Source organism: Pseudophryne corroboree, chromosome 1 (assembly GCF_028390025.1).
Source record: "Pseudophryne corroboree isolate aPseCor3 chromosome 1, aPseCor3.hap2, whole genome shotgun sequence".
Taxonomy (NCBI): domain Eukaryota; kingdom Metazoa; phylum Chordata; class Amphibia; order Anura; family Myobatrachidae; genus Pseudophryne; species Pseudophryne corroboree.
In genome coordinates this window covers 195,677,082-195,694,526 of record NC_086444.1, presented here as the reverse complement: position 1 = coordinate 195,694,526, position 17,445 = coordinate 195,677,082, and the positions used below count along the sequence as shown (strand labels likewise).

The 17,445-nt window shown below is 43.4% G+C and overlaps 1 protein-coding gene across 1 annotated transcript in view; it reads right to left on the bottom strand.

The window, feature by feature from the left end:
* ADGRV1 (adhesion G protein-coupled receptor V1) overlaps positions 1 to 17,445 on the bottom strand; it is a 1,000,765-nt gene that overhangs the window by 440,651 nt on the left and 542,669 nt on the right. Inside the window, exons 79-80 of the mRNA XM_063964002.1 lie at positions 14,921 to 15,328; positions 11,768 to 11,952 (exon numbers count right to left, since the gene is read on the bottom strand). Of these exons, the coding sequence (XP_063820072.1) occupies positions 11,768 to 11,952; positions 14,921 to 15,328 (593 nt within the window). The remainder of the gene's footprint in view (positions 1 to 11,767; positions 11,953 to 14,920; positions 15,329 to 17,445) is intronic.

The following is a 17,445-nucleotide window of genomic DNA, read 5'->3' as shown; positions in this document are numbered from 1 at the left end:
AAGCATCTGACTAGCCTTCCTCATTGCTTTGTTGCATTGCTTTCCTGCCTTCAAGTCACTTGAAATAGTAACTCCTAAATCCCTCTCCTCCTCAGTAGTTTCCATTATAGTAAACTTGATACTATATTTAGCCTTTGGGTTTTTGACACCCAAGTGCATGATTTTGCATTTTTTAGGATTAAACTGTAGTTGCCACGTTCTTGACCATTTCACAAGACTACCTAGGTCATCAATCATTTGTTTTACACCTCCCGGTGTGTCTACCGTGTTGCATATCTTTGTATCATCTGCAAAAAGGCATACCTTCCCTTCAATACCATCTGCAATGTAACCAACAAAGATATTAAAGAGAACTGGACCAAGTACAGATCCCAGGGGTACTCCACTGGTAACAATTCCCTCCATAGATTGAACTCCATTCACTACAACTGTCTGTTTCCTATCCTGCAACCAGGTTCTTATCCATTTAACCGTTTTATAATCCACCCCCACGCTTTTAAGTTTATTTAGCAGTCTGCAATGTGGGACAGTGTCAAATGCCTTACTAAAGTCTAGATATGCTACATCTACAGCTCCCCATTGATCTATTATTTTCGTCACAGAGTCAAAAAAGTCAATAAGATTTGTTTGGCATGATCTCCCACCAGTAAATCCATGCTGTTTTGGATCCTGTAAGTTGTTTGATTTAAGATATTCCACAACTCTTTCTTTTAATAGTTTTTCCATTACTTTCCCTACTACTGATGTAAGGCTTACTGGTCTGTAGTTACTTGTTTCTTCCTTGCTTCCACTTTTGTGCAGTGGAACTACATTTGCTCTTTTCCAGTCCTCTGATCAATATACTTTACCATTGTCCATGGTCAAATTACATGCTTTTTAAACCTGAGCCAATTCTGTTAAACTCCCTGGTTAACATTGTACTATCCCACAGGTTCTCAAACTCGCTCCTCAGGACCCCACACAGTGCATGTTTTGCAGGTCTCCTCACAGAATCGCAAGTGAAATAATTAGCTCCACCTGTGGACCTTTTAAAATGTGTCAGTGAGTAATTAGAACACCTGTAAAACTGCTGGGTTACCTGCAAAACATGCACTGTGTGGGGTCCTGAGGACCGAGTTTGAGAACCTGTGTACTATCCAATCGTTATTAGCAGCTTAATGGAATGAAGTGTACGAAGCACAAATTAAATACATGGGTTCTGGGTGAACTATTATTACCAATAGTGTTGTGACTTCGATAGCATACTCTAATGTGCTAGGATTAGAACATAGAAGATGTTCTGGAATTATCAATTCAAAACTAGAGATGAGCGGGTTCGGTTTCTTTGAATCCGAACCCGCACGAACTTCACTTTTTTTTCCACGGGTCCGAGCGACTCGGATCTTCCCGCCTTGCTCGGTTAACCCGAGCGCGCCCGAACGTCATCATGACGCTGTCGGATTCTCGCGAGGCTCGGATTCTATCGCGAGACTCGGATTCTATATAAGGAGCCGCGCGTCGCCGCCATTTTCACTCGTGCATTGAGATTGATAGGGAGAGGACGTGTCTGGCGTCCTCTCCATTAGAATAGAGATAGATAGATTAGATAGAGAGAGATTGTGCAGAGTCGCAGACAGAGTTAGTTTACCACAGTCGGTGACCAGTGCAGTTGCTAGTTAACTTTTATTTAATATAATATATCCGTTCACTTCTCTCTGCTATATCCGTTCTCTGCCTGAACAAAAAAAACGATACACAGCACAGTCAGTCACACAGTGTGACTCAGTCTGTGTGCACTCAGCTCAGCCCAGTGTGCTGCACAGTCATCAATGTATAAATTAAAAGCTTATAATTAATTGTGGGGGAGACTGGGGAGCACTGCAGGTTGTTAGCAGGAGCCAGGAGTACAATTATATTAATTAACAGTGCACACTTTTGCTGCAGGAGTGGTGACCAGTGCCTGACCACCAGTATAGTATTGTTGTATACTACTAATATCTCTTTAAATATCAACCAGTCTATATTAGCAGCAGACACAGTACAGTGCGGTAGTTCACGGCTGTGGCTACCTCTGTGTCGGCACACGGCAGGCAGTCCGTCCGACCAGAATTGTATTATTTATTATTATATACCTACCACCTAACCGTGGTTTTTTTTTCATTCTTTATACCGTCATAGTGTCATCCTAATTGTTACGAGTATACTACTATCTCTTTATCAACCAGTGTACAGTGCGGTAGTTCACGGCTGTGGCTACCTCTGTGTCGGCACACGGCAGGCAGTCCGTCCGACCAGAATTGTATTATTTATTATTATATACCTACCACCTAACCGTGGTTTTTTTTTCATTCTTTATACCGTCATAGTGTCATCCTAATTGTTACGAGTATACTACTATCTCTTTATCAACCAGTGTACAGTGCGGTAGTTCACGGCTGTGGCTACCTCTGTGTCGGCACACGGCAGGCAGTCCGTCCGACCAGAATTGTATTATTTATTATTATATACCTACCACCTAACCGTGGTTTTTTTTTCATTCTTTATACCGTCATAGTGTCATCCTAATTGTTACGAGTATACTACTATCTCTTTATCAACCAGTGTACAGTGCGGTAGTTCACGGCTGTGGCTACCTCTGTGTCGGCACACGGCAGGCAGTCCGTCCGACCAGAATTGTATTATTTATTATTATATACCTACCACCTAACCGTGGTTTTTTTTTTCATTCTTTATACCGTCATAGTGTCATACTAGTTGTTACGAGTATACTACTATCTCTTTATCAACCAGTGTACAGTGCGGTAGTTCACGGCTGTGGCTACCTCTGTGTCGGCAGTCGGCAGGCAGTCCGTCCATCCATAATTGTATTATTATTATAATATATACCACCTAACTGTGGTTTTTTTTGCATTCTTTATACCGTCGTCATAGTGTCATACTAGTTGTTACGAGTATACTACTATCTCTTTATCAACCAGTGTACAGTGCGGTAGTTCACGGCTGTGGCTACCTCTGTGTCGGCAGTCGGCAGGCAGTCCGTCCATCCATAATTGTATTATTATTATAATATATACCACCTAACCGTGGTTTTTTTTTCATTCTTTATACCGTCGTCATAGTGTCATACTAGTTGTTACGAGTATACTACTATCTCTTTATCAACCAGTGTACAGTGCGGTAGTTCACGGCTGTGGCTACCTCTGTGTCGGCAGTCGGCAGGCAGTCCGTCCATCCATAATTGTATTATTATTATAATATATACCACCTAACCGTGGTTTTTTTTTCATTCTTTATACCGTCGTCATAGTGTCATACTAGTTGTTACGAGTATACTACTATCTCTTTATCAACCAGTGTACAGTGCGGTAGTTCACGGCTGTGGCTACCTCTGTGTCGGCAGTCGGCAGGCAGTCCGTCCATCCATAATTGTATTATTATTATAATATATACCACCTAACCGTGGTTTTTTTTTCATTCTTTATACCGTCGTCATAGTGTCATACTAGTTGTTACGAGTATACTACTATCTCTTTATCAACCAGTGTACAGTGCGGTAGTTCACGGCTGTGGCTACCTCTGTGTCGGCAGTCGGCAGGCAGTCCGTCCATCCATAATTGTATTATTATTATAATATATACCACCTAACCGTGGTTTTTTTTTCATTCTTTATACCGTCGTCATAGTGTCATACTAGTTGTTACGAGTATACTACTATCTCTTTATCAACCAGTGTACAGTGCGGTAGTTCACGGCTGTGGCTACCTCTGTGTCGGCAGTCGGCAGGCAGTCCGTCCATCCATAATTGTATTATTATTATAATATATACCACCTAACCGTGGTTTTTTTATACCACCTAACCGTGGCAGTCCGTCCATAATTGTATACTAGTATCCAATCCATCCATCTCCATTGTTTACCTGAGGTGCCTTTTAGTTCTGCCTATAAAATATGGAGAACAAAAAAGTTGAGGTTCCAAAATTAGGGAAAGATCAAGATCCACTTCCACCTCGTGCTGAAGCTGCTGCCACTAGTCATGGCCGAGACGATGAAATGCCAGCAACGTCGTCTGCCAAGGCCGATGCCCAATGTCATAGTACAGAGCATGTCAAATCCAAAACACCAAATATCAGAAAAAAAAGGACTCCAAAACCTAAAATAAAATTGTCGGAGGAGAAGCGTAAACTTGCCAATATGCCATTTACCACACGGAGTGGCAAGGAACGGCTGAGGCCCTGGCCTATGTTCATGGCTAGTGGTTCAGCTTCACATGAGGATGGAAGCACTCAGCCTCTCGCTAGAAAACTGAAAAGACTCAAGCTGGCAAAAGCACCGCAAAGAACTGTGCGTTCTTTGAAATCCCAAATCCACAAGGAGAGTCCAATTGTGTCGTTTGCGATGCCTGACCTTCCCAACACTGGACGTGAAGAGCATGCGCCTTCCACTATTTGCATGCCCCCTGCAAGTGCTGGAAGGAGCACCCGCAGTCCAGTTCCTGATAGTCAGATTGAAGATGTCAGTGTTGAAGTACACCAGGATGAGGAGGATATGGGTGTTGCTGGCGCTGGGGAGGAAATTGACCAGGAGGATTCTGATGGTGAGGTGGTTTGTTTAAGTCAGGCACCCGGGGAGACACCTGTTGTCCGTGGGAGGAATATGGCCGTTGACATGCCAGGTGAAAATACCAAAAAAATCAGCTCTTCGGTGTGGAGGTATTTCACCAGAAATGCGGACAACAGGTGTCAAGCCGTGTGTTCCCTTTGTCAAGCTGTAATAAGTAGGGGTAAGGACGTTAACCACCTCGGAACATCCTCCCTTATACGTCACCTGCAGCGCATTCATAATAAGTCAGTGACAAGTTCAAAAACTTTGGGTGACAGCGGAAGCAGTCCACTGACCAGTAAATCCCTTCCTCTTGTAACCAAGCTCACGCAAACCACCCCACCAACTCCCTCAGTGTCAATTTCCTCCTTCCCCAGGAATGCCAATAGTCCTGCAGGCCATGTCACTGGCAAGTCTGACGAGTCCTCTCCTGCCTGGGATTCCTCCGATGCATCCTTGCGTGTAACGCCTACTGCTGCTGGCGCTGCTGTTGTTGCCGCTGGGAGTCGATGGTCATCCCAGAGGGGAAGTCGTAAGCCCACTTGTACTACTTCCAGTAAGCAATTGACTGTTCAACAGTCCTTTGCGAGGAAGATGAAATATCACAGCAGTCATCCTACTGCAAAGCGGATAACTGAGTCCTTGACAACTATGTTGGTGTTAGACGTGCGTCCGGTATCCGCCGTTAGTTCACAGGGAACTAGACAATTTATTGAGGCAGTGTGCCCCCGTTACCAAATACCATCTAGGTTCCACTTCTCTAGGCAGGCGATACCGAGAATGTACACGGACGTCAGAAAAAGACTCACCAGTGTCCTAAAAAATGCAGTTGTACCCAATGTCCACTTAACCACGGACATGTGGACAAGTGGAGCAGGGCAGGGTCAGGACTATATGACTGTGACAGCCCACTGGGTAGATGTATGGACTCCCGCCGCAAGAACAGCAGCGGCGGCACCAGTAGCAGCATCTCGCAAACGCCAACTCTTTCCTAGGCAGGCTACGCTTTGTATCACCGCTTTCCAGAATACGCACACAGCTGAAAACCTCTTACGGCAACTGAGGAAGATCATCGCGGAATGGCTTACCCCAATTGGACTCTCCTGTGGATTTGTGGCATCGGACAACGCCAGCAATATTGTGTGTGCATTAAATATGGGCAAATTCCAGCACCTCCCATGTTTTGCACATACCTTGAATTTGGTGGTGCAGAATTTTTTAAAAAACGACAGGGGCGTGCAAGAGATGCTGTCGGTGGCCAGAAAAATTGCGGGACACTTTCGGCGTACAGGCACCACGTACAGAAGACTGGAGCACCACCAAAAACTACTGAACCTGCCCTGCCATCATCTGAAGCAAGAAGTGGTAACGAGGTGGAATTCAACCCTCTATATGCTTCAGAGGTTGGAGGAGCAGCAAAAGGCCATTCAAGCCTATACAATTGAGCACGATATAGGAGATGGAATGCACCTGTCTCAAGTGCAGTGGAGAATGATTTCAACGTTGTGCAAGGTTCTGATGCCCTTTGAACTTGCCACACGTGAAGTCAGTTCAGACACTGCCAGCCTGAGTCAGGTCATTCCCCTCATCAGGCTTTTGCAGAAGAAGCTGGAGGCATTGAAGAAGGAGCTAACACGGAGCGATTCCGCTAGGCATGTGGGACTTGTGGATGCAGCCCTTAATTCGCTTAACAAGGATTCACGGGTGGTCAATCTGTTGAAATCAGAGCACTACATTTTGGCCACCGTGCTCGATCCTAGATTTAAAGCCTACCTTGGATCTCTCTTTCCGGCAGACACAGGTCTGCTGGGGTTGAAAGACCTGCTGGTGACAAAATTGTCAAGTCAAGCGGAACGCGACCTGTCAACATCTCCTCCTTCACATTCTCCCGCAACTGGGGGTGCGAGGAAAAGGCTCAGAATTCCGAGCCCATCCGCTGGCGGTGATGCAGGGCAGTCTGGAGCGACTGCTGATGCTGACATCTGGTCCGGACTGAAGGACCTGACAACGATTACGGACATGTCGTCTACTGTCACTGCATATGATTCTCTCAACATTGATAGAATGGTGGAGGATTATATGAGTGACCGCATCCAAGTAGGCACGTCACACAGTCCGTACTTATACTGGCAGGAAAAAGAGGCAATTTGGAGGCCCTTGCACAAACTGGCTTTATTCTACCTAAGTTGCCCTCCCACAAGTGTGTACTCCGAAAGAGTGTTTAGTGCCGCCGCTCACCTTGTCAGCAATCGGCGTACGAGGTTACATCCAGAAAATGTGGAGAAGATGATGTTCATTAAAATGAATTATAATCAATTCCTCCGCGGAGACATTGACCAGCAGCAATTGCCTCCACAAAGTACACAGGGAGCTGAGATGGTGGATTCCAGTGGGGACGAATTGATAATCTGTGAGGAGGGGGATGTACACGGTGATATATCGGAGGGTGAAGATGAGGTGGACATCTTGCCTCTGTAGAGCCAGTTTGTGCAAGGAGAGATTAATTGCTTCTTTTTTGGGGGGGGTCCAAACCAACCCGTCATATCAGTCACAGTCGTGTGGCAGACCCTGTCACTGAAATGATGGGTTGGTTAAAGTGTGCATGTCCTGTTTTGTTTATACAACATAAGGGTGGGTGGGAGGGCCCAAGGATAATTCCATCTTGCACCTCTTTTTTCTTTTCTTTTTCTTTGCATCATGTGCTGATTGGGGAGGGTTTTTTGGAAGGGACATCCTGCGTGACACTGCAGTGCCACTCCTAGATGGGCCCGGTGTTTGTGTCGGCCACTAGGGTCGCTAATCTTACTCACACAGCTACCTCATTGCGCCTCTTTTTTTCTTTGCGTCATGTGCTGTTTGGGGAGGGTTTTTTGGAAGGGACATCCTGCGTGACACTGCAGTGCCACTCCTAGATGTGCCCGGTGTTTGTGTCGGCCACTAGGGTCGCTAATCTTACTCACACAGTCAGCTACCTCATTGCGCCTCTTTTTTTCTTTGCGTCATGTGCTGTTTGGGGAGGGTTTTTTGGAAGGGCCATCCTGCGTGACACTGCAGTGCCACTCCTAGATGGGCCCGGTGTTTGTGTCGGCCACTAGGGTCGCTTATCTTACTCACACAGCGACCTCGGTGCAAATTTTAGGACTAAAAATAATATTGTGAGGTGTGATGTGTTCAGAATAGGCTGAAAATGAGTGTAAATTATGTTTTTTGAGGTTAATAATACTTTGGGATCAAAATTACCCCCAAATTCTATGATTTAAGCTGTTTTTTAGGGTTTTTTTAAAAAAACACCCGAATCCAAAACACACCCGAATCCGACAAAAAAAATTCGGTGAGGTTTTGCCAAAACGCGGTCGAACCCAAAACACGGCCGCGGAACCGAACCCAAAACCAAAACACAAAACCCGAAAAATTTCCGGCGCTCATCTCTATTCAAAACCTCTCTGCATGATCCAAGCAAAGGCTACAAAATTGCTTCTGATATTGAATTTTTCATTTACCTTTTTATGGGTACTCTGATGGATGACAATATTTATCTATTCGATATCTATAACTATGAGGTTAAGATTTTTTTTTTACTCAAGATTCCTTGTATGACCTTGTCACACAAATTCACCCAGAGACTAGACCACAGCGGGCAAATTTACTAAAGGTTGACTTTGGTCGATTTGCTGTTTTTTTGTTTTTAATTTTTTCCCCCGAATGAGTTGCAAATTTGCTAATTGCGAAGTTACTAAAGATTAATTTACACGGAACTCGCATGTAAATACCACTTCACTGTCAAAATCGCGAAAAACCACCTTCGGTACAATATTCGTCAAAATAACATTGGTATCAGTGGAAATCGCAAATTTACTTAGAGTTGTATTTGCAAATATGAATGAATTCGCACCAAACTTGCATCTAAATCACAATTCAATGCACAAAATCAATGCACTGTTTTTTTTAGAATGTGTTGACATGTGGGAACCATTTTCCCCTCTAAGACCTATCCAAAACCATACCAGAATCGCACAAAAAACACACCTCAATGTACCACTTCCAAAAAGCAACATGTGAAAACCATTATAATTAAGGCTTAACCAATCAGAACGCTAATAAAAGCCCACCAAGTTACCTGCAGCAGTTTTGGAGTAGCCTGGATGCAGGCAGTGATTTCATATGAGCTGCACCAGCTGACTGAAAGGGCTCAGGTTCAAGAAACAGAACAGAGGAACCAGCTGGTTTAGTATGTGTTTGGTGATTTTGTCACTTTACTGCGGCTTGTGGTGCAAATTGAGGCGTGAGTTGGTTTGTGTTGGAATGCGACTTCTGAGTCATTATAGTGCGACTTATATGACTTCTGAAGTGACTTCACAAGTGAAAGCCACAAAAACGCACAAAAATCCCACTTGCCAAAATTCGAACACATAAATCACCAAAAGAAATTACATAGAAATTTTGTGATTTTTGTTCCGGCGATTAGGTACTGTACAAGTAGGGAAGTTTTGTAAACTCTGCCAAAATCGATTCTTAGTATATTTTCCCCACACACACCTATAACTCCAAATTATCATGCACAAATGTAGTGTAATACAGTTTAGAATTGCTTACTGAATAAACATAAATGCATGTACATCAATATAAAAAAGCTGAAGAAGACTGAGAAGATGAAATGCGTTGAGATATTTATATTCACTTCTACTGGATTTATCTCCTGGGAGTCTGTCATCACCGCTGGTACTTTTGATGGCACAAAGATACGCAGAACTCCATTTTATGTCTCCGAAATTTGGGTCTAGATTTATACATTGATGATATACTATTTCAGATAAGATCCACATTTTTTTCTCTCTGGTAAAATGCATAACAATAATATGCATTAATGTTGATAAAATATACCACACCCTTATTTCTCATCGTGTAATATTATATTTACTTTCACCTTTGAGCACCGAGGCTATCCAATTAGTCCAATGGCGGCATCCTTATCCCCCGATGCCAGCAATTATCGGGTATTATGTTTCTCATAATGCCTCAAGCACACGAAGTATAGTCCCCGAAAAGCAGTCACAGGAGCTGGAATAACACATGGGAACGGGAACTTATCCCGGATCCCATGTGTTATCGTGAGATCGCAGATCCAAGTTCGGCCGATGAAAATGGCTTCTAATACCGCAATAATGATCATCAGTCATACATGACAATATCAGGGAGTTTTTATTGTCCGAAAATGGATAGGGGCTAATAGGATACCCCCCCCCCCCCCCCATGAATTATACCACATTTAATGTTTCATAACTTTACAGTTTATTTGTTTTTTAACATCAGAACAATTTTGGTATCCAATATACTATGCCACAAATCTTTAAACTGCTTTCCACATTCCAAGTTCCTAAATTGGATCAATAAAAAAACTTTCCTGACAGCAGTAACATACTGTCATTTTAAATCTGTCTGTGTAACTGCCATACAATGCTAGTATCTGTGTTCATGAGTCCCTGGAGTAGAGGACTTTATTTTTGTTTTATATAGCTCATCATTCACATATCACATTTAAACATTTGCTGAAAAGGGAATTAATTATATATCTATTTATTTATTTATTTATTGATATATAGGATATATGTTGCTTGGACCATCGGGGCTTTTGTCCTCTCTATTGCACAGAAACTGCCCTCACTAAAGTCACAAAATCTAAGTACCACTATTACCAAACTGCTGCCAAATCCAAGGGTCACCACTCTGTGCTCATTCTTCTCAACATTTCTGCTGCTTTTGAAACTGAATACCACTCTCTTCTCATGCAAGCCTCAGTCTGTGTGACACTGCACTCTCATGGCTGTCCTCATACCTCTCTGACCATTCTTTCTCTGTCTCCTCTCATGACTCCACTCCCCCCCCCCCCTCTCCTTGCTTCGAGGTGTGTTCTTGGATGATTTCTGTTCTCCCTTTATACTTGTTCTTTATTTGAGTTCATCAGCTCTTTTGGCCTCCAATAATATCACTATGTTGATGACACTCATATCTAACTCTCCTCCCCTGACCTTTCCCATCTCTCCTTGCTCAAATCTCCAACTGTCTCTCTATTATTTCCTCCATAATGTCTTAGCACTTTCTTAAACGTAACATGTCTAAGACTGAGCTGATTATCTTCCCACCCTCTCGAATACCCTCCCTTACCACTATTTCCTTATCTATTGATTGGATCACCATCTCCTCTAGCCCTCAAGTGTGCTGTCCTAGAATTATTCCTTTACTTCAAGCCACACATCCAGTACCTCTTGGAGTCCTGCCATTTCCAACTAAGAAATATCTCCAGGTTCAGACCTTTTCTCATCCTGAAGGCAACTAAGACATTCATCTACTCACTGGTCATCTCTAGACTGGACTACTGTAAACTCCTCTTATCTGGCCTGACTCCCACCTCTCTCCACTCCAATTTGTCCTCAATGCTGGTGCCCAGCTCATCTTTCTTTCCAAACGCATTACTTCCACCTCCCCATTCTTACAAGCCCTACACTGGCTTCTCTTCCCCTTAAGAATCCAATTCAAGCTCCTCACACTCACTTACAAAGCCCTCACCAAATCCTCACCCATTTACACCTCTAACCACATCTCCCTTCACACTACAGCCCACCCACTTAGCTTCACCCATTATTGCAGACTCTCCTCAAAAACTGATTACTTCCTTCAAGACTTTGATTGTGTCGCTCCTTACCTCTGGAACTCTCTCCCTCTTCCTCTCAAACTTTTCACCTCTCTACAAAATTTTAAATGTGGTTTCACTTCTTTATCAGACTTCCATTTATCATCCTAACCCACTGCTCTATGCTCCTTGCTCAATGTCTCTCCCCTCTGTGTCACCCCTGTCTGTCTGCCCCTTGCCTTTAGACTGTAAGCTCTCACGAGCAGGGCCCTATTCCCTCATATGCTTATCCCTCCCTCACTGATACAATAATTTTCTTCTCATTGCCTACAACAGCACCTAACCATTGGGTTCTGCCACCCTGCTGCTTATTTGGGTATTATGACTGCTGATGCTACTATATGGACAGTTTGTGGCACCATATAAATAAAGGATAATAATAATAATAATAATAATATAGGAAACAACAGACAACGACATAAGCACATCATAAGTTACACAACTACTGTATGTCAACAGCAAACCATTTCTGATAGCATAGGATTTTCAGGTAATATTTACTTTACGCCTGAAGATCCACAGGCCACTCCAGTGAGGAGGGAAAAGGCGTAGACTTCAGCTACTTCAATTAATGGGCTATATCCACGTGTGTCCAACCGCTCTGGACTGGCGAGACTGCAGAGTATGTCATAAAAGAGAATGCGGCTCTCTTCACTCAGAACTTGTATTCTACCGTCACTTGTTATCTAAAAGGTAAGAGAAGAAAGGCACAGAATTTAGGATTTATTCTAGTTCTGAACCAAGGGTCAGCAAAGGCGAAGTCAGCATTATCTGTGCATAGCATGTATGTCAGACTTTCTTCATCAGCACAGAAATATCAGCTAAGTGGCTAGAAAAATCAAAGAACATTAATTCACCGGAGTCTGGAGGAACCAAGTAGGATGTTTATCATTACTTTCTGCCCTGCCTGGAATTGCAAAATTAGAGAATGTGCTGCATAAAGGGAATTGATAAAGGAGCAGTTTGGGCTAGCAAATGTTGTGTGTTTATAGGCTTCAGTTATATGGGTAATGTCCTGCCTAGGTAATCCCCTCCAAAGCATCGTGCACTAGAGCTTGGGCGTAATTTAGTTATGAGTGTTCCTCTCCTGCCCATCTGTATTTCTCCTAGTTTTGAAGAGGGCGGGGATCCAATGAACAGTAGCAAATCTTTTTATTAGAATGCTCAACGAAAACTCTAGCTGATACCCTCTTGCGCTATACTAGATATATGATATGGCTGAAAGATTCAATATCATCAAATCTATATATTTTATAAGTAAAGTAAAAATGTATTCATATAAATCACAAATAATAAAACAAGACCGGTCTTATTAATGCCATAAAAGATCTTTGAAAACGAGTAATAAGTATATATAATACTACACGGAGGTGGACTTGAGCCAAAATCTGTGCACAGAGATGTATAAACTATTTTTGTAAAAAACTTACTCAGTCCATAGATATAAGTCAATGTATAATTGATAACGGCTGCTAGTAGAACCCGTACACTAATTATATCTCCATAGATGGTTGCTTTAAATCACAGTTCCTTTATAGGAAACCATCCAGCATACTGCAATTAGCTGTATGAGAACCGCTCCATAACCGGAGTCTTACGTGAGGCTTGAGCCAAAAGCTGTCAGCAGGGGGAAATCCCGGTAAATGCCCGTGGTCTCTGGCTGCGGGAAAAACGGCACCTAGGCTGGTGCCTGCTGTGTGAAGTCCTGCCCGACTCCAAGGCTCTGTGGATCTATACCTCTACGTGCCGTATGCAGGCATCGGTGAGCGGCTTCTCTCCTCCCAGCGATTAATCCAGCAATAGATGAAATAGATAGCTGATGCAAAGTACGGGTCCAATTCATGCAGGGGTTCAAGTAATGCTTCTGACACGTTTCGCTCCTCCCACAGGGGCTTTATCAAGTTATATTGCATCTTTTTGTGTTATATTGCATCTGGGAAACCCAGTGCGTATATATTGACTTGCTAACCCCAAGTCAAAAACTCTCCTGCGGCTTATTTAAATTGATATCTAAATTGATACTTTGTATTAGGATTTTTTAATATATGTTACTAGCGCCTGGTACAAGGTTTTTTTTTTGAGAATGCTCAACGAAGCACAGAGTATGTCAGGAGATGTAATGGCTTACATTGTGGGAAACAGTGACCTGTGTGGAGGGGAATGGAAATAAATGGGGGAACTAGGACATTGATGGTGGAATGAACTGGGGACAAAGGGTACTAGCAATGTACTATAGTAAGTTGATTCATGCAATATATTTTTATAGTCAGATATATACATCTATATATATATATATATACATACATACTTACAGTACATACATACGTAACATACATACATACAGTATACAGTATATACAGTATATAGGACCTACTTCAGCATGGGTTGTAGTTGTGCGAAAAATCGCACAACTACAACCCTTTACACTAGCATGCCGGGCCCTTCACTTCCCGCTAACATGCAACTCAGCAGCGAAGCGCTCGCATGTTAAGGGTAGCCCTCTGCCTGCGCAGCCTAGCTGCGAAGGCAGGCGGCTACTCGCTATGTGTAGGGTCACGACGGCTGTGTGTTATGTCTCGCAGCTGCCGAGACCTGCCCTGCAAATGGTCCGGACACGTCTGCATTGTCCAGACAGCACCCTCCCCAATGCCACCACAAAAATGTTGCGTTGATGTCCCCTTCCACTCCGTGAACGCCTCTGTCTGTCAATCCGGCAGAGGCGTTCGCATATAAGAGATGCAGTCGCATCTCATGTGTGTGCGTACACTCCAGAAGGGTTCTGTTATCGAATAGATCATAGATGCATTGCATGCTGAATTAGACCCACAGTTCCAATAAGCCACACTCACACTATCCATAAACTTGCTGGGGTAGCACTAGCAACGCAAATAGGGGCCAAACAGCTCCAAAAACAAATAATCATATGGAGAGAGCACTCACCAGACTTGAATGAAGATATAGGAGTTGAAACAAACACAGGCATAATTAAACTTATCAATGTTTCAGTACCCACATGATCTTGATAAAGGTCCATGCGAGGACCGAAGTGTTTATGAATTGAATTACTGTATGCCTGTATCTGAACAAACTCCTATACAGTATCCTCATTCAATTCTGGTGAGCGCACCCTCCATTTGATTAATGTGGTTTGGAGCTGTACTATATATATATATATATATATATATATATATAAAATAAGAAGTACACCCTGTGGTAACTGACAGAACTAGTTGGGCGTAGCTATGAGAATGACTTGGGGAGCAAGTCCTCTGATGAAAGACTGTGAAAACCCAGGCTACATTCCTGGAACGCTGACCCACTGTGACTGATGTGAAGGGACTGAGCCTGGAATCATGGATAAGTGTATTAATGCGTCAAATCATTTTTCTGATGTAAGTTTCAGCCTTTATTAAAAATTATTTTTAAGAAAACAGTATTTAATGATTGTGCGCCCCATACTTCTTATATATTTCAAAGAATCGGGTATAAGCCTTTGAGAAAGGGGTTTATGTAGGGGATCTGCACATTAAACAGTGACTGAAATTATGTAATTAATGTACTGCTGCTAGTAATTTTGGATACTATAGCAGAGCAACAATAAATATTGTGCAGGATATTCCCATTAAGGTAATAAAATGTGCAGAGACAAAATACCTTTTCCAAGATGTTTATTGTGGCACCAAGTTGCTCTTGTGAAAATTCAGCACCCGCCTTATTGCTGAGGGTCTGAAGAACCCTATTGAAACTGTCCTCATTATAGGGCTGATGGAGTTGGTCAAGTAACCCCCAGGTAGACTGCGATGAAGAGTCTGACAATATGGTGACGTTGGCAGTTCCATACTCTCTATCTACTTTGGCACCTCCTGTGGGATTCTCAAGAAAAACCTGAAAACGCTTTGGATACGGATTGAGAGATGCGGTTTCTGGAGTAAGGACGACATCCAGTACAATATTTCTTTGTCCTGACTCAAAGGTGAGTGTCCCCTCAGAGGCTACAAAGTCTCGGCCTGCAACAGCTGGAAAAATCACTGTATGTCCAATCACTTCAGATCTTTTCAGTTCCTGAAGAAAAAAAACATGATATCAAGTACGATGCTAAATACAGAACTATCTCACTCCAAAGCCTAATTCATGTTTGTACGCAATGCCTATGGTCACGCAGCTGACTCACTATCTGGACAATGAGCATGCACCATGATCGCACTGCGCACGTGCCAAGGTGCCTTATCAATGCTGCTCGCAGTGAGATTTGTAACGTAGAGTGATTGACAGCAAGCGACCATTTGTGGGAGGTAATGGGGAGTGACGGCAAAAACGCAGCCGTGACGGCTGTTTACGGTGGAGTTTATCTGCCTTGAGCTGTGATCACGTACATAGAGAAACATGGTGCCAACGTCGCTACTGCCGCGGCCAGCCTGCGTGACCAAAGACTGACTCGAGGAGTCGGTGTTCCTCGTTACTGTGTCGGTGCTGCGTAAGCAGTGGCTGAGGACCTTGCGATGGCTTCGGTGGGCGTCTATCTTCTTTTCTGGGTGGCAGCTTCACTTGCGATGATTAGAAAGTTTGCACCATGGAAAATTGCAGCTGCGTAGGCAAGTGTGTACACACATGAATACAGCCTGCTGTACATTACTGTACATGCTATTACTCACCCGCTGTTCCAGAAACACTATATTATGTGCTAACAGGTTTGCCTGTCTCTTGCATGTCCCTGGTGACATGTGACTGATCCTAACACACAGATCCTAAATAAGGGCCTGATTCAGAGATGGACGCAGCGCCGATTCAGTATGCAGTGAAGCCAGTTATTGCCACTGTGCATGTATCTAAGCCACGATGTCTCTGGCGTCTTACTTCCTGCGGCCATGATGCGGGACCATAGGGCTACTCAGAACTTTCATAACAGACTGATCTGTGACTGATGCTGGGTCTCTGTACACAGCCGCTGGGACTTGCAAAGTCGCCGGTGGTAGACTCTATACAAATCCAGACGGCTGTAGCATTTGCATATTTTCTCACAGTCATGGTGCAATTTCACAGCTGCGAATGCATTTGCCTACAGTACATCCCTGACTCAGCCCCTAAATCCTTGTGTCAGATATTATAGCCATCATTAATACCCCTTTCACACTGCCATAAATATACCGGGTTACTGCACGAGAATGCGCAGCAAACCGGGATATGGGGCCTAATGCAAGGTTGATTGCAAAAGCAAAGTCTTCCTCTAATGGGCAAAACCATGTGTACTGCAGGAGGGGCAGATATAACATATGCAGACAGATTTAGAATTGGTAGCACCTTTTAAAACGTACCAGTTTCCAGAAATGTTCCATATATATAGTATATAAAGATGAAAGAAAATGTACTGTGAAATGAACAAAAAAAAGCAATGACCCAAATACCAAAGCTATGTGAACCTGAATCCATGCCCACTACTTTCCTTCCATACAATGTTAGGAAAGAAAATTTCCCCACAACGTAGATCAACCATGAGCTAATTATCATTGAGGGAAATTAGGAGGAGGGGGATCTTGCTCATATACACGCGTCTCATACCATAGCGTATTCCTAAAACACTATCCTTAGTTCTTTGTAAGGATAGACAAGTGCATATCCCAAGTATGTATAAATTGCTTTATAATGACATGAATTATAATGAAATGAATCAGAGAAATAAAATACAATATTACACAGTCTTAGTTTCCACACAATGTGGCTAATTCAGACCTGATCGCTAGCAGGCGATTTTTGCAGCGCTGCGATCAGATTGTCGCCGCCTACAGAGGGAGTGTATTTTAGCTGTGCAAGTGTGCGAACGCATGTGTAGCAGAGCTGTACAAACAGATTTTGATCACATCAGCCTGCCTGGGACCGGAATTGACGTCAGACACCCGCCCTGCAAATGCTTGGACACGCCTCTGTTTTTCCAAACACTCCCAGAAAACGGTCAGTTGACACCCACAAACGCCCTCTTCCTGTCAATCTCCTTGCGATCGCCTGTGCGGATGGATTCTTCGCACAAAGTTGTAAGTTGCCGTTTTCCTGCTTGATTATTTGTTTATGTACTCTGTAATTGGGCGCTGCGGAACCCTTGTGGCGCCATATAAATAAAGGATAATAATAATAACAAAACCATTGCTGAGCGGCGATCCGCTTTGTACCCGTGCGACGCACCTGCG